Below are 18,805 nucleotides of genomic sequence, written 5' to 3' on the forward strand. Positions count from 1 at the left end.
CAGATGTGGCCCTCTCTCTCTGGCTAAGCCAACTTGAAAGGTGAAATCACTGCCCTCCCCCCTACGTGGGATCAGACACCCAGGGGAGTGAATCTCCCTGGCAACGTGGAATATGACCCCCGGGGAGGAATGTAGACCTGGCATCGTGGGACGGAGAACATCTTCTTGACCAAAAGGGGGATGTGAAAGGAAATGAAATAAGCTTCAGTGGCAGAGAGATTCCAAAAGGAGCCGAGAGGTCACTCTGGTGGGCACTCTTATGCACACTTTAGACAACCCTTTTAAGTTCTAAAGAATTGGGGTAGCTGGTGGTGGATACCTGAAACTATCAACTACAACCCAGAACCCATGAATCTCGAAGACAGTTGTATAAAAATGTAGCTTATGAGGGGTGACAATGGGATTGGGAAAGCCATAAGGACCACATTCCACTTTGTCTAGTTTATGGATGGATGAGTAGAAAAATAGGGGAAGGAAACAAACAGACAAAGGTACCCAGTGTTCTTTTTTACTTCAATTGCTCTTTTTCACTCTAATTATTATTCTTGTTATTTTTGTGTGTGTGCTAATGAAGGTGTCAGGGATTGATTTGGGTGATGAATGTACCACTATGTAATGGTACTGTAAACAATCGAAAGTACGATTTGTTTTGTATGACTGCGTGGTATGTGAATATATCTCAATAAAATGAAGATTAAAAAAAAAAAAAAAAGGAACCAAACAGAACTACTGGAATTGAAGATCACAATAACTGAAATGAAAAATTCCCAGGAGGGATTCAAGAACAGATTGAAGCTGGCAAAAGAAATAATCAGTCGACATGAAGATAAGACACTTGAAATGAGTCAGATTGAGGAGCAGAAAGAAAAAGAATTATAAATAGCAAAAATAGTCTTAAGATACCTATGGGACACCATGAAGCATTCCAGTATATACATTATGAGAATCCCAGAAGTAGAAGAGAGAAAAGGACAGAAGGAGTATTCAAAGAAATAACGGCATAAATTTTCCCAAACGCAGCAAAAGACCTTAATATACACATCCAAGAAGCCCAGAGAACACCAAATAGGATAAATTTGAAGAAAAATATGCCCCATCATACATTGATCAGACTGTCGAATGTGAAGAACAAGGAGAGATTCAGAAAGCTGCAAGAGAGCAGCAACATGTTAGGTACAGAGGAATCCCAATTAGATTGAGTGCTGATTTCTCATCAGAAACCATGGAGGCAAGAAAGTAAAGGGTTGAAATAACAGAGTGCTGAGGGAAAATAACTGCCAACCAATAATTCTATATCCTGTGAGACTTTCTTTCAAATGAGGGAAAGATTAAGAATTCCCAGATAAACAAAGCTGAGGGAGTTCACCACTAGACCTGCCCTATAAGCAATACTAAAAGGAGTTCTTCAGATGAAAGGAAAGGACACTAGGCAGTGGTTCAAAGTGGCACAAAGAAATAAAGACCTGTGGTAAAGGTAACCAAACATTTGGGTAGTTATAAATGCCAATATTATTGTAGTGTGTTGTTTTTTACGTAACTCCACTTCTTACTCCTAGAGATGCTAAAATGCAAATGCATAAAGAGTAATGATAAGTCTATGGTTGTGGACATACAGTGTACAAAGATATAAGTGCTAACAAGTATTAAAAAATGTGGAAAGTAAGAGGGGTATAGGAAAGTATATGTGTATGCTATTGAAGTTAAGTTGGTATCATACCAAAAATGACTGTTATATATTTTTGATGTTAAAATTTAACTCCAGGACAACCTCAAGGAAAGTAGATGAAAAATATATCCAGGAAGAAAAGAGAAAGCACTCAATATGGTACAATACAAAAATCAAATAAATATAAATGTAGACATTAATGGAACAATTGAGGGACGAAAAGGTGTAAGACCTACAAAGGCTAACTTGCAAAATGGCAGCAGAATGTCCTGCATTACAAGTAGTGACTTTAAATGTAAATGGATTAAACCCTCCAGTCAGAAGACAGAGATTGGCAGAATGTATAAAGCAGAATGACCCAACTACAGGCTGTCTACAGGAGAGTCACTTTAAATTCAAAGATACAAGTACTTTGAGGGTGAAAGGATGGAAGAAAATACACCATGCAAGTAGTAACCTAATGAGAGCTGGAGTGGCTATGCTAATATTGGGTAAAATAGATTTTGAGTCAAAACAGTTACAAGGGACAAAGACGATCATTATATACTGATAAAGAAGTCAATTCAATACGAAGATGTAACAATTATAAACAGATATGCACGTAAGAGCAGAGCCCCAAAATATATGAAGCAAAAACTGAGATTTGAAGGGAGAAATCGATGGTTTACATTAATAGTAGACTTCAATTCCCTACTTTCAATAATGGTCATCTAGTCAGAAGATCATAAGGAAATACAAAAATTCAACAATACTCTAAACCAACTAAATCTAACAGAAATATGTAGAACACTTCACCCAAGAAAAATAGAATACACATTCTTCTCAAATGTGCACGGATCATTCTCTGGGATAGACCACATGTTAGGTCACAAAACCAGTCTCAATTAATTTTAAAAATGCTGAAATCATTCAAGATATCTTCCCCAACCACAACAGGGTGAAGAAAGAAATCAATAACAGAGGGAGAAAGGGAAAATTCACATATATGTGGAAATTAAACAACATACTCTTTAACAACCAATGGGTCAAAGAAGAAATCAGAAGTGAAATTAGGGAATATCTTGAGGCAAATGAAAATGAAAATACAGCCTATCAAAACTTACAAGATGCAGTAAAGACAGTGCTGATAGGGAAATTTATAACTCTAAATGCTTACATTAAAAAAGAAGGAAGACTTCAAATCAGAGACTTAACCTCAAAACTGGAAGAACTACAAAAAGAAGTGGATGGATACCTGAAACTATTAAACTACAACCCAGAACCCATGAATCTCGAAGACAGTTGTATAAAAATGTAGCTTATGAGGGGTGACAGTGGGATTGGGAATGCCATAAGGACCAAACTCCACTTTGTCTAGTTTATGGATGGATGTGTAGAAAAGTAGGGGAAGCAAACAAACAGACAAAGGTACCCAGTGTTCTTTTTTACTTCAATTGCTCTTTTTCACTCTAATTATTATTCTTGTTATTTTTGTGTGTGTGCTAATGAAGGTGTCAGGGATTGATTTAGGTGATGAATGTACAACTATGTAATGGTACTGTAAACAATCGAAAGTACAATTTGTTTTATATGACTGCGTGGTATGTGAATATATCTCAATAAAATGATGATTAAAAAAAAAAAAAAGAAGTGGAAACTAAACCCAAAGCAAGCAGAAAGGAGGTAACAAAGTTCGGAGTGGAGATAAATGAAATAGAAAACAAAAAAATACAATAGAGACAATCAAAATAAACAAAAGTTGGTTCTTTGAAAAGATAAAAGAAAAATGGCAAACCTTTCACTAGAAATGACAAAGAAAAAGAGAGAGAGCATACAAATAACAAAAATCAGACATGAAAAAGAGGACATTACTACCAACCCCACTGAAATATAAAAAACTATTAGAGGATGCTATGAAGAACTTTACACCAATAAACTCAATAACTTGGATGAAATGGACAACTTCTTAGAAACACACAAACTACCACATTGACTTAAGAAGAAAAGAAAGACCTCAACAAATCTGTACTTGTAAAGAGACTGAATCAGTGATAATAAAAAAATAAAAAATCTCTCAACATAGAAAAGACCAGGACCAGATGGTTTCACAGGGGAATTCTACCAAACATTCCAAGAAAACTTAACTCCAATTCTTCTCAAACTTCCAAAAAATTGAAGGGGAGGGAACACTCCCTAATTCTTTCTACGAGGTCAACATCACCCTGTTACCAAAGCCAGATAAAGATAACACAAGAAAAGAAAACTACAGACAGTAGCTCTTATGAACATAGGTGCAAAAATCCTCAACAAAATACTAGCAAACTAAAGACAACAGCATATTAAAAGAATTATACACCATGATTAAATGGGATTTATCCCTGGTATGTAAGGGTGGCTCAACATAAGAAAATTAATGTAATACACATTAACAGAATAAAGGGAAAAAAACACATGTTCATCTCAGTTGATGCAGAAAAGGCATTTGACAAAATCCAAAATCTTGATAAAAACTTATAAAATTGGGAAGAGGAGGAAACATTCTCAACACGATAAAGGACATTTATGTAAGCCCACAGCTAACATCCTACTTAACGGTGAAAGACTAAAAACTTTCCTTCTAAGATCAGTAACAAGACAAAGATGCCCATTGTCACTTTTGTTTATCAACATAGTACTGAAAGTTCTTCCCAAAGTAATTAGGCAAGAAAAAGAAATAAAAGGTATCCAAATTGGAAAGGAAGAAGTAAAATGTTCCCTATTTTCAGATGACATGATCCTATGTACAGAAAACACTGAAAAATCCACAGAAAAGTTCCTAAAGCTAATAATGAATTCAGGAAAGTGGTGGGGTACAAGATCCACACCCAAAAATCAGTTGTGTTTCTATACATAAGCAGTGAACAATCAGATGAAGAAATCAAGAAAAAATTCCATTCACAATAATAACTAAAAGAATCAAATATTTTGGAATAAATCTGTCCAAGGACTTAAAGGACTTGTGCAAAGAAAACTACAAAACATTGTTAGAAGAAGGCAAAGAAGATGTAAATATTGGAAGGACATTCCATGTTCATGGATTGGAAGACTAAATATCATTAAGATGTCAGTCTTACCCAAAGCAATTTATAGATTCAGGGCAATCCCGATCAAAATCCCAACAACCCTCTTTGAAGAAATGGAAAAGCCAATCATCAAATTTATATAGAAGTATAAGGGATCAAAGACCTATATATATGAGCCAGAACTATCAAACTCCTGGATGAAAATGTGGGAAAGCATTTTCAGGACTTTGTATTAGGCAGTGGTTTCTTAGACTTTACACTCATCAAAGACCTCATCAAAATTAAATCTTTTGTGCCTCAAAGGACTTTATCATGAATGTAAAATTACAGCCTACACAATGGGAAAAAATATTTGAAAACCACATATCCAATAAAGGTTTAATATCCAGAATATGTAAAGAAATCCTTCAACCTAACAACAAAAAGACAAACAACCCAATTTAAAAATGGGCAAAAGATTTGAATAGACATCTCTCCAAAGACAGTATACTAATGGCCAGAAGGCACATTGAAAAGATGCTCAACATCATTAGTCATCAGGGAAATACAAAACAAAACCACAATGAAATACTATTTCTCACCCATTAGAATGGCTATATTAAGAAAAAAAGAAAAATTACAAGTGTTGAAGAAGATGTGGAGAAATAGGAACACTCATTCATTGCTGGTGGGAATGTTAAGTGGTGCAGACGCTGTGGAAGACAGTTTGGCAGTTCCTCAGAAAACCAAGTATGGAACTACCATATGACCCAGCAATCTCACTTCTTTCAATACCAGAAAGCATTGAAAGCAGGAACTCAAATAGATATTTGCATACCAACTTTCATGGCAGCATTACTCACAATTGCCAAAAAATAGATGCAGCCCAGTTCCATCAACTGATGAATGGATAAATAAAATGTGGTATATACATACAATGGAATATTATTCAGCCATAAAAGGGAATGAAGTCCTGATACATGTGACAACTTGGATGAACCTTGAGGACAACATGTTGAGTTAAATAAGCAAGAAACAAAAGGACAAATATTGTATGATCTCAGTGATTTGAAATAATAGAATAAGCCAACTCATTGAGTCAGAATCTAGACTGTAGATTACCAGGGAATGAGGTTGGGGTAGCGACTGGAAAGTGTAGGGCTTAAGATGTACAGGGTTACTGTTTGGAATGATGGAAATGTTTTGGTAATGGTACACTTATAAAAACATATTATCATCAGTTGTAAGAAGTGTTCCACACCAATGCAAGGTGTTAATAATAGGGTGCTGTTTCAGTTTGCTAAAGCTGCCGGAATGAAATATACCAAGAATGGATTGGCTTTTACAATGAGTATTTATTCACTTATAATTTTATAGTTCTGAGGCCATGAAAATGTCCCATGAAGGCATCAAGAAGATATCTTCTCTGACAAAAGGCTGCTGGCATATTGGGTTCCTCTGTCAGATTGCAAGGCACGTGGCCAGTATCTGCTGGTCCTTCGCTCCTGGATTTCGTAGCTTTCAGCTTCTGATTCCAGTGGCTTTCTCTCTGAGCACCTGTGGGTTCTTTCTTAGTATCTCCAGGGCATTTCTCTCTCAGCTCTCTCCAAATGTCTCTGCCTTTTATCCTTTCACAAAGGACTCCAGTAAAGATGAAGACCCACCTTGAATGGGCTGTATCACCTCTCAATTGAAACAACCTAATCAAAGGTCCCACCCACAATAGGTCTGCACCCACAAAAATGGATTAAAAGAATATGGCCTTTTCTGGAGTATATAACAGCTCCAAACTAGCACATGTAGCATGTGGGAGCTCTGAGTTTTATATATAATTGTTCCATAAACCCACAGCTTCTCTAATAAAGAAAAAAAAAAAAAAAAAAGTATTTTAAAAAAGCAAGACTTATCAGAAAAAACATTTTTTATACATGAAACATTTTATATTTAATTAACAAAGAAGAAAAATGACCATCTCAGGGTTAAAAGATTTGCTCCCTTCTAGTCAATTTCAAAGCTAAGATGAGAACCCATTGTCTTCCTACCTTCCGTTCTTGATCAGTGAACCTTAAGCTTGAAGTGGATCAATCTAAAATTTTTACAAATAATTGTGAAAAATGGTATTCATATCTTGGAATGAGAAATGTGTCTTAAAGTACAATATGGTTTAAGATCTCAATTTAAACAATATATAGATTTGTTTGAAACTTCTGGACTAAATTATAAGTATTTATATTTACTTGCTCTACCTAATTACTTAAAGGAAACCTTTAGATAACCTTGTATATTTTAAAAACCAACAACAATAACTTCAATCAATAATTTATTATTTTTTATTCAAATTATAATTTATGATTTTATTCATTACATTTAGCTTGGAGTTTGAATTTCTGTGCCATTAGTGAACTAGTTGAGAAGTTAATTAGTTGTAATGCTGTAATATAGCTTCAAGACTGAAACACTGCCTACTGAGAGATGCTATTCAAAAAAGAACCCAGATTAAAGTTTTCTCAGTAGCTAAATTTTCTTCTCTGTCAAAACCAGAATTTGCTGACTTTTAGGGCAAGGTCGTCTATTGATCAGCACAATAAGTGGTAATTTAGGCAAATGCCCCAGTGGCCTTTTAATGCTTCCTGTTGTTCATCCTGGTCAAGTATTTCCTAGCTGTCTGGTGTTGCACAACAGAAAATCTTAAAACCCATTCAACACTTCTCTACAGCAGCACAACAAGGGAGTCAATTGTGGTCAAGACTTTTCAGAAATGGACACCTATTCTCTAAAAGTTTTACATAAGCCATAAAGTAACCCACTATCATTAACTTTATTGATGTGGACTCAGTTCAGACTGACAACCCTGAAGTAAAGACTTGCATTTTGAAAACTTACTGTACTTCTCTCCCCAATGTTCATGAGCACCATAAAAGAAAAGCTTCTATGGAAAGTTTTACTTTGATAAACTCTGAATGTAAGGATTAAGGGATATAAGGTCAGTGTTAGAACTTTGTGTTAAAATTGATTAATACTGTTTAGAAATGTGTTCAGAGGCTGTTAAAGGATGTTATATACTTTTGTCTTACATGAAATCATCACATATTATTGTTTATTTTAGTTCTACTTTTTTCTCCTTCATTTCTTATTGTTTTTAATGTATCTGCTTCTGGCTGCCCTTCTAATTTGGTCATAATAATAATAAGCACTCTAAAGATAATTGTTATTACCAGGTGCCCTAAATGCCTTACACATATGGTGTTTTTATTAAGGTTAAATAGAAGCACAAAGAGATGAAAAAATTAGCTCAAAGTCTTAGAGCCAGTGAAGGGCAGAGAAAAGGGTTTGGTTTGGCTACAGATTCAATGGATTAACTAACTTGTGTCGTACTTGGTTAGTCTTGCCACCTAAATCTTCATATCTGTCTCTTTCTTTTTAGCACCACTACCATGGTCACAGTGCAGTGACTCATTTCTCATTTGCCTATTGTCTTCTAATTGGTTTCCTTGTCTTTTGTTTCTTAATCTTCTACCTCAGTTCATTCTCCATTCCTTAAACTGTCACTAGAATCATCTTTCTATCATAAAAAAATAGAGTCATGTCACTCTGTAGATCAGAGTTTTTTCAATGGTTTCCCATCACCAGGCCTGTGAGGCCTGCTTTATCTTGACCCTGCCTAGCTATCTGGCTTTAATTCCTTCCATTATCATATTCGAACCGTAGGCTCTAATAACACTGAATTACCTCCCAAATGTGTCATGTTATCTTGCCAATCTATGCCTTTGTCCATGCTATTCTCTTCTTGGAATGTTCTACCAATTTTCCTGCCCCATTCATCTAATAAGCTTTTACCACCCTTCTAAATTTAATATTATGTTTTAATTCTATTCTAAGATGCTCTTTCATATACCTAATTAGGTGTTTGTTCCTCTTGATTTCTATCATACCTTACTCGTCTCTCATGGCAGTTTCCGTTATCTTGTTGTGTTGTAGTTGGTTACATTCTTCTCTACCTCTAGATTGTAAGCTTCTTGAGGATGAACTTTGTTTATCTTTATAGCTCTAATTTGTGCACAGTACCTGAAACATAGGTGTTCACTTAAATTTTGTTGAGTGAATCAGTGAATCAGAGAATGAATGAATGAATGAATGATCCTCTTTTGGCCCTGAAAGACCATCAAGTTTATTAAATGCAGTATGAGTTAAGAATAAATTCATTTCAGTGCAAGACTGATGAATTCTTTCTCAAGTCGTATATATTATACAGTTCATGTTGTTTAAAGTATTCTAATTTCCAGAATACAGGATATGAACTGTGATATAGAGATCTGAATAAAAGAGATTTAGTTTTAGGTCATATGCTTTGTTATACTGACTTTAACTAAATTAAAGGTCACTTTGTTGCTTCTTAACTGAATACTGAATAGTTGATGCTGCTGGATAAGTTACTGTTTCATAAGCAAAGTAATGTAATTACACAGGTGATGTGGTAGAGATGTTTGCGGTGCTCTGGGAATGTAGCGTGATGGTGGTGGGGTAACTAATTCAGTTAGTGGTAAGAAAATATTAGAGGGAGGCATCTCAGGAAATACAATGTGATAGTGCTCTAAAACAAATGACATTTTCTCATTCTAAATACTAATGTTAAAGAAATCCATCTACAGCTGTACTATCCAGTGGAGTAGCCACTAGCTACATGTGTCTGTTGAGCATTTAAAATGTGGGTTGTTTGAATTGAAATGTGCTTCAAGTATACACAGTAGATTTCAAAGAGTTAGTACAAACAAAGAGTTAGTACAAAAGGCTCATTGACTTTTTATATTGGTTACATGAAGCAATGATAATATTTTAGGTGCTTTCAGTAAAATAAAATATATTACAAAAAGAAAAAGGTGAAAATAATTTTTTTTATTTTGATGTGGCTACTAGAAAACTTTAAATTATATATGTGGCTCATGTTATATTTCTGTTGTGCAGTCCTGACCTAGACTATAGTTTAAGGACTTTTGAACCTCAGTATAACCTCCTTTTACCAGTTACTTTATGTGTGCCATTCTGAAGTCCACTATCCTCACATACTTTGCCTCTCAAAAATTAGCCAATCCATAGTTTGGGGGGGGGGGGGGGGGAGAGTTAATGTTGACCCTTACTTGTTAGCATTAGGTTTTAACAGCTCTTTTTTAAAACTGATTTTTAAATTTTGGAAATTTTGTTAGTTTATACTGTACTTTGGGAAGAGTAATGTTTCAGTTTGCTAAAGCTGCCAAAATGCAATATACTAGAAATGGGTTGGCTTTTACAAAAGGGAGATATATTAGCTTACAAATTTTACAGTTCTAAAGCCATGAAAATGTCCAAACTAAGGCACCAACAAGAGGATACCTCTCTGAAGAAAGGCTTCTGGCATCTGGGACACCTCTGTCACATGGGAAGTCACATGGCTGGCATATGCTGTTCCTTCTCTCCTGGGTTTTGTTGCTTTCTGGTTCTGGCTTCAGTAGTTCCTTCAGCTTCTGTGAGTGTTTCTCTCTGTCTGAGCCCTCTTGGGTTTTCTGCCTTTTATCCTCTCATAAAGGACTCCAGTAAAGGACTAAGACCCACCTTGAATTGGGTGGGTCACATCTCAATTGAAAGAACCTAACCAAAAGTTCCTACCCACAGTAGGTCTGCACCCACAGGGATGGATTAAAAGAATATGGCCTTTTCTAGGGTACATAACAGCTTAAAATGGTTAGGCTAAAAAGAAGCTTTTTCTTCCGTGCTTACGGTAATAACTCTTTTTCGCATGATCTCAAAAGCACGAGTTATATAATATGTATGAGAATTAGTATATATTATTTATGATATTAAGAATATTGTACATTTCCATTTATCTCCCAATCATATTTCACTCTGCTTTTATAGTATGTTTCACTCATTCTCTTCTTTCCAGGATTGAATATGATGCCTATCGTACTGATTTAGAAGAACTGAATCTTGGGCCACGTGATGCAAACACTCTGCCAAAGATTGAGCAGTCACAGCATCTGTTCCAAGCACATAAGGAAAAATATGACAAAATGCGCAATGATGTTTCTATCAAGTTGAAATTTCTGGAAGAAAATAAGGTAAATTTATTCTTTACCTTCTGAGATCTTCCTGTGGACTTTAAAATAAAATCATCATGACAAAAGAGAGATAAATAGAAAGTTTCTATTACCTGTCTTTCATGTTAATCACAAGAAAGAAAAGGAATTCCATTTATAATCAACGTTTGAGTTTTTAAAAGTACATACAAAATATATTTACCTTTCTGACATAAAAGTCATCATCAACTCCACTGTCCAAGTCTTTCACATTTAACAGTTGGCAAAAAATACTTGATGTTCAATAATTGATCTTCAGATTGGTATTGATAGCAAGTGCTTTAAGAAGTTAAATAATGATAGGCTCTGCTCTGAATATTTTGAAAGCTTTTTATTAATGGTAGGTGTAGATTTCAGGAAGAGAAAATTCTTCCCTGTAACTGATAAATGAAGAATGATTAAAAGTTCCAGCTTAGGGCTGCAATTAGCGAAACCTAGAAGGAATAAGCCAAGAAATCTATTGTCTACATTGTTTTCTTGTAATGTGAACACATCTAAGGACTAAGAACAGGGTTGAGGTGGACTTGCTGTAGGCCTCACCTGGAGATGGGTTTGTATAAAATAAGCTTCTGAGTTTTAGTTTAAGTAAAGGACAGGTTCCTGTGCTTAACATTTCTTTCATTACATGCCCATTCAATTTTATGTGGGGGGTTGCAGTTCTGGAAATGGGAGAGTATGTCACAGAGGGGGTGTAGCTCAGACCTATGGAGATGGGGTCTCACCATTGCACTTTGGTAGTCCTTCTTCCTGTACTCCTCACATCTGTTGAAGTCATAACATGCTTTCACCCCTGGTTTCTTCCAGCTACCCCTCTTATTTTTCCTTCCTCCCAGGAAACAATGTTTACATTCTCCTTCATTATATTATTAAATTCTCAGTTAGTTGTCTGTTGATAACTTCGTTTTTTCTTAACATTTCCTTAGAACTCTTCTGGATGCCATAAAATCTACAGAATGATACATTTCTTTGGAACCTACCAAGTTGGCACTAACGCTTATTTTTTTTTTCTTTAGTTACCATAAGTCAAAATTATTTGCTAGAAAATATTACAGGGCCATAAAGGAGACATCAGCAGAGTTATTGGACAGATTTCCCAGCTTCATTCAGACAGAAGCACAGTGCAGCTTTTTAGCATTCATTGAACACATTCATTTTAGTCTATAAGATGGCTGGTTATAAGAAAAATACAGATCAGTTATACTGTTCAGTATTTTGATGGATATGAATATATCACTTTTAGACACAGTTAACATGTTTTAAGTAAGAAAATATTTTTGACATACTGCCTGACAATGAATCAATATTATATAGTGAAGTGCTAAATGAGGTATTTATTACAGGTATTTTATGGATGATCTATCAAAAGCTAATTTGAGGGAAAAAAAAAAAAGAATTCATATAATTTGGGGAATAATGACCTCTACAGATAGAGACAATGACTTTGGGAAATCTATAAAATGGTAATCATGGTTTTCTCTGATAGATTATGAGTGATTTTTGTTTTCTATGTATTTTTCTGCACTTTAGAAATTTTCTGTGCGAGATTGTGTTACCGTCTTAAAAGGAAGGGAAAAGTTGTTTTGAACAAAAACCCCTAAACCGGGTATGCTTATATGGTTCTTGCCAGAGTAAGTAAAAGTAAGCAAATTACCACGAGGATAAACTATGGCTGTATCATTACTATTTCTCTTACTGAAACTATTTTGAATTTATTAGTGGAGCTCTATATTTAGACATGAATCAGAGAAGATAATTCTTATTTGCCAAGTACTATGTATTTTATATTCTTTCACTCAATCCTTATAACAGCCTTCACACTTTCATTCTTTCAGTAAATACTGAGTACCCTGTGTGCTGGGGATACATATAGCAAACAAGAGAGACACAGATCCCTATCCCCTTGAAGCTTACATTCTTATGAGGCAGGTACTCTCATTATCCCCATTTTACAGAAGAGCGAATTAGCTTCACATCATATTCTGTGATTATATATGCCCTTTTGCTTCTCATCTTTTGAAACTGTTTCCCTGATCTGGGTACTATAGAGATGCTACTTACCTATTAAGAAGAATTGCATGACCTACCAGGCTTCTCGCTTTTCCTGTATCCAGGATAAGTTCTTCTAGATCCTGGGACATAAAAAGCAATACCTGAGCTGTGGGAAATAAACTGGAAAAAAAAAGAAAAAAAAAAGTCCTGGGGCCTATCTTAATCTAGTGTCAGTACTGCCACAGGTAGCCCTGTGTTTGTATCTGGAAAACAACTGTGGTGCTAACACTGAGAAAGAGAAAAGAGGAACAGAGGTGGCAGGGAGGAAAGAAATTGTTTCTTCACTTGATTTGTTGTTCCTTGCTCTACTCTAGAGTTGAGCGTCTTAGTAAAAAAATAGACAAATTGGACTGAGTCTAGTGCAAAACGCCCTGGACAAAGAATATGAAAACCTGAGTTCCACACCCACCTTCTTCAGCTACTAGCTTTATATCCTTGGATAAGACACACAATTTCTTCAAGCTTCTGTATTCTCCTCCAGAAAATAGGGGGTGAATCATACTTTGTTATGAGTAAATGAAAAAATGGAATATCCTCTATAAAGTGTAACATACTCTTCACAAGTGTTGTGGGATTTCTGCTGCATGCCAGACACCTTGCTAGGTAAGGGAATGGAGGAGATGAAGGATAAAATTCATGATTTAAGAGAGTTACAAAAATATAAGATGATATTATTTTCTAGAAGTTATATTTACACCTTTCCGTCATGACTTTTTAATTTGCCCATGTCCTGACTGCCTTGAGTTTTTTGGCTGGTATGAACAGGAATCAAGGCTAGAAGAATATGATGGGTTAGAAGAATTCAAATGAGATTTATATTCATTTGAAATGATGTTTCATATTTTGGCATTACATAAGCAATAGTTTCTCGTTAAATGAGGATAATAAAGTTGCCTAAGATACTTTGAGGTGTTTATTTAACCAGCTCTCCCACCTAAAACAGCCAAGTTAGTTGGCAGAAGAATCTACTGTGCCACTGAAGACAGATACCTTGACAACTGACAGTAGAAATATAGTTTGTTTTGCCATAATACTTCAGACTTGAAATTTACGATAGTTTCTTACCCCTTTGTCATTGCTCATGATATATTTTTATGTTCCTCATAGTAGCTTATCTAAAATTGTGCTATTTATTTTATAGGTAATTAGAGAAGCAGAATGATGTTATTTTAGTATCTGTAGTGTTCTCTGTTCATAACAATAAGTAAATATTATCTAGACATATATTAAGCCTCTACTGTTTCAAATATATTAACATGTACCAGAAAACTAAAGCAGTACTTGTTTGGCACAACTTTCTGTGATGATGGAAATGTTCTGTGTCTTTGCTAGTCAGTAAAAGAGCCAGTTGCCACATGTGGCTATTGAGCACTTGAAATGCCACATGTGGCTAGTGGCTACAACATTGGGCAGCACAAATTCCAATTCTTACAGATTCTCTGGTTTGGGGAAATTTGCGTAACCTCTCTGATTCCTTATAAATAGAAATAGTAGCTGCTAGTATCGAAGGTGATAGTATTATTGTTAAAATCTTGTTGGGTAGAAAATACATAATGCATGTGAACGATTATTAAACAATCCAAAGAAGTATGTGCAGAATTCCAAATAACTGGCCTGTATGTAAGTTCAGAAGCGTAAGTAATCATTGTGAGCTGGACTGTTCAAGGAAATCTTCAAGATCTGTGGGAGAGAGAGGACTTCAGCCCAGCCTTGAAAGATCAAAAGGATGGGCCTAAAAGAACTGAGGCGGGTAACCTACTTGGCAAGGGGAACGACTTGCATGTAAGAGTAGAGGAATATACATGTTCGTTAGAGAAATGGACTAACATAGTAGAACATAAGGTTCACATGTTTTAAAGAAAAAGAGAATCAGAAAGGTAATTTGAAGCCAGATTGTATCAAGCCTTGACCATGTAAAGACTTTGAATTGTGGCTTGAGAAGGGGTGCACATTGAGTTGGGAGAGACACTTCACAGCCGACCAGGTCATCTCTATATATTTTAAATGTCAGTCTGAGAGCTCTCACTTATAAAATTGGGAGTGTCAGGAAAAAAAAATGCATTTTGGAAAGATTCTTCTGGCACAATAGTTTAAAGGAAGAAAGAAAGTAGAAGCACAAAATGAAATGATTAAGAGCCTGAGATGGGGTCATTGCAATAGCAATAAAAAAGGAAAGATACATTGATTTTAAGGCTACATAACAGAGATTGGTAAATCAAAAAAAGAAGCTGGTTTGGCATGAAGGTGAGGGCAATGGATGGGAACTTGTAAGAAAATCTACAAAGAAACTTTGATCTTTTTATCTTTTTTTTTTTTTTAACCCTTCAAATCTATAAAGAGGTACTTTGGGACTCTGTTGTTTTAAGCAGTAACTATAATTTGAATGAAGACATCCATTGTAAAACTTTTCTCTCTTTTTCTTACTGTTGTTGAGTAACTTTTACCCTTTTATTTTTAATAGCTTTTTTGAAAAGGAGGAAAAAGTAAGCCTTTAGGCCTAGGAACTGTCACTCCTGTTTACTTTCTTGGCAGTTTGAAATGTCCTAAATCTGTTATTCTTTTGTTAAGCTATAGCTAAAGTTGCACCTTAATGTCTCTTTCATATACAATTGGCAGGTAATCTATTTAGTGCTTGAATTTTAACAAAATATACTCTACTTTTCCTACTTTCCTAAATATTATATATTGAACTTTTTAAAAACAAATCATCTCAGACATCTAGAGTGCTGTTTTGTAATTTGATGTCTTTAAGGCTACTGCAGTATATGGAGCTGTTTTTCCAGCTTTTTTTCTTCTTTTCTATTTGTTCTCGTATTGTGGCTTTTGGAGTGTCTTCCCATAGCAACACTGCTGTTCTAAAACAAGAGGCCAGACAACCAATTAGAATAGTACATAAAGTAAAAGTAAATAGTCCTTGGGTGAGGGAATAAGAGCCAGGCCTGTGACTATAGTAATAAATTTTAGTGGCCAAACATTGTGACAGTGTTTTTGTTGGTTTCCTTCTTAGAACCTGTAGGAAAAAAATAAGAAAGAAAGAAAGAAATGGGAAGGGATTCGGAGATTTTAGCTATTTTTTAGAAAATTGAAGTGTTTATATGTACTTAGTCTAGCCTTCCATCTGTCAGAACAAACAGGTAGCTGTATAAATACACATGTATCTGTGTCTGTGCATGAATTAATGCTGAATGATAAATGCAAACATCTACATTTATCATTTACCTTTAATAGAAAAACTTGAGTTCTAGTATCTATAATCTATACTCTCCAGCACCCCCTACCTCCTGTGACATAGTTTTGTATACTTTTAACCTAAACAACCCTTATTAATCTGATATTCTCACCCTGTTGTCTAAACAATATTGAGTTGCACAGCAGTAAGGACAAATTTAGACTCTTCTAATATTTCTCCTTTCATCAGTATTTCTCATCTAGACCTGTAAATAATGTAATGAACTATTTTGTGACTTAAGGCAGTTTATTTACCTTTTACTGTTCCTTTCAGTGTTCAAAATGAAACTTGGGCTACTTTTGTAAAGAAGAAAATAAACACTTCTGGTGCTTTGTAGACTTTGTGAGAATAGGTACCGTGTCTCTTGTTATAGCCTTCTGGTGCTAGATGTATGGTAGTTATTCAGCAAATGTGTGTTTGCATTTCTCCCTAGGATTAGAGGTAACTGCTGAGAAGTGAAGGAGATTGAAGTGATAAGGGCAAAAGAATGAGATTCAACCAGGACAGGACAGAAGGGTGAATCCTGATTATCTCACTCTGTTTCTCGTGAGGGCAAAGTACACTCTCTAAGAAAAGCTTTTATTGTCTTGCTATCATTTGTTTGCATGGGAAGAGGAAGCAAAAAATTAGAAAAACTATGTAAATAATTCATGTTTATTTTTGAAAACAACTTTTTATCAAAAGATTCAACAAAGCAGTTTAAGGTATAAATAAAAAATAAGGATCCCATTAATTTTATTATATTCCTATTTTCATAAGGATAAAACATACTCTTACTTTAAGGTAATGTTAATTAATTAGTCATAACCATTAAATGCATTTTTTTAATTCTCATTTTATGTTTTAGTTACTTAAAGGGTGACAGTAAGGGGCAAAGAAAGAAGAACAAGACTTGGGATCTCTCCTGAACATTTATTTTATTAATATGGTTACTTAATTTTTTTGAAAAATATGTTTTTCCTTAAAAATCAAGGTCATGCTGAATCTTAGGATAATGAAAGAACTATTGTCACTCACACAGTTTTTCGTGTATAATAATTATAATATAATACCATTCCTCTATATTAGGATTTCTTTTGTAATACGTGACAAACTCCTTTCATATGTATCTTGTGAATTTAACTTTTCAGAGACAAATCTAATAAACTTAAAGTATCAGGGCAGAGGAAAGCAATTGACAGAGAAGAATACACAGAGAATAAAAAACCTAGAATGAGGTAAACATACACAAGTAACATGGGACAGCTGTTGTGATGATTCAGTGGCTTTATGAAAATATATACTGTAATCAAAAGTACTCAAAGCCTAATACTTTTTTGTAAAAAAGATAGTATCAAGGTTTGGAAAAGCCTTGAAGGGCAAATATATTATTTGTTTTAAAAAACTGCTTTTTGAGAAGAAAAAATTAAGACCTCTGAATTTAAAAAATGGATAGTTGTTGTAAGAGTTTAAGGAGCATGTTAATCATTACCTAATATGTATAAGCAAATACATTCTTTAAATCTTTTTTCCCATTGCTAGAAGAAAAGAACCTTAACTCCTTGCTTCTTTAATATTTTAAAAATATTCATGCCAATGACTTAATGTCATGTTTATTTCTTTAACTGTATGCATGAAGTATATTACCACCTGATATTTGTCCACAGGTCAAGTGAAATTGTTAGATAGATAAAAGAGAACCCTACGTGGTTCTAAATTAAAAATAAGCATTTATGGATTGAAATATGTAAGTGCAATAAGGAGCCAAGGAATTAATGGTGTTGGGCACAAAAGAAACTGTCTTTAGGTAAATGTATCTGACAGTGTTTACAGTTAGATCCTATGAAGCATTCCTTTACCTATGCACCTTTACTTCCAACCTTAATTCAGAATACATTTCATCTTATGATTTGATATAGTTTCATGTTACTGTTCTTTTTTTTTTTTTTCATTCATTCAACAAACATTTTTAAGATACATACTGTGCCAGGAAGTGTTCTAGGTAATGAGCCTTGCTTCCCTTTTATTCCTTGTTTACAAACTCACATCTTGATTTTTTTTTAAGCAGATGGGATCTTAGAAATTATCCAGTTTTACAATTTATAGATGAGAAAAATGAGGCCTTACAGGTGAAGTGCCTTGTCCAACCCCAAGTATTCAATTCTGGCTTACGATTAAAGCCAGAAATAGAATCCAGGTCTCCATATTTCTTGACAGTATATGCTGTATTCTACAGTGTAACCGTAACTGTCCTGAGGATTATTTTTTCCTCAGTGAAAAAAAGTTTTCTATGATTCATGCCTACACTAATCTTATGTATCTATTTTATTTGCTTATTTATAATTTTTCAACTTTTTATTTTGAAATATGTTCAAACTTACTGGACAGTTACAAAAATAATGGAATCCCATAAAGAGAACTCCATCAAACACCTACTCCCCCAGATACCCAGGTCCACCAATTTTAACTTTTTGCCGCATTTGTAATGTCATTTTTTCTGTCTGTCCATCCATCTACCCATTCATTTTGTGAACACATGAATGTAGATTGTATACAGCATGCTCCCTGAACACCAGTATTGCAATGTACATTTCCTAAAGAACAAGAATATTCTCTTATGTTACCACCTTAAGTGCAGTTATCAAGTTCGATCAATTTAAGACTCACATAAAGCTTACAGTTTATTTTCCAGTTTATTCATATGTCCCAATAATGTCCTCTTGAGCCTTGCTAGATCCCTTCCAAGATCATG

The 18,805-nt window shown here is 34.7% G+C and overlaps 1 protein-coding gene across 4 annotated transcripts in view; it reads left to right on the forward strand.

The window, feature by feature from the left end:
* Nucleotides 1–18,805, forward strand: part of ARFIP1 (ADP ribosylation factor interacting protein 1) — a 195,913-nt gene that overhangs the window by 142,530 nt on the left and 34,578 nt on the right. For all 4 annotated transcript variants that reach the window (XM_037830835.1, XM_037830834.1, XM_037830832.1 and 1 more), the window contains one exon: nt 10,604–10,778. In XM_037830835.1, the coding sequence (XP_037686763.1) occupies nt 10,604–10,778 (175 nt within the window). The remainder of the gene's footprint in view (nt 1–10,603; nt 10,779–18,805) is intronic.

The sequence above is a fragment of the Choloepus didactylus genome, chromosome 3 (genome assembly GCF_015220235.1).
Source record: "Choloepus didactylus isolate mChoDid1 chromosome 3, mChoDid1.pri, whole genome shotgun sequence".
Classification (NCBI taxonomy): domain Eukaryota; kingdom Metazoa; phylum Chordata; class Mammalia; order Pilosa; family Megalonychidae; genus Choloepus; species Choloepus didactylus.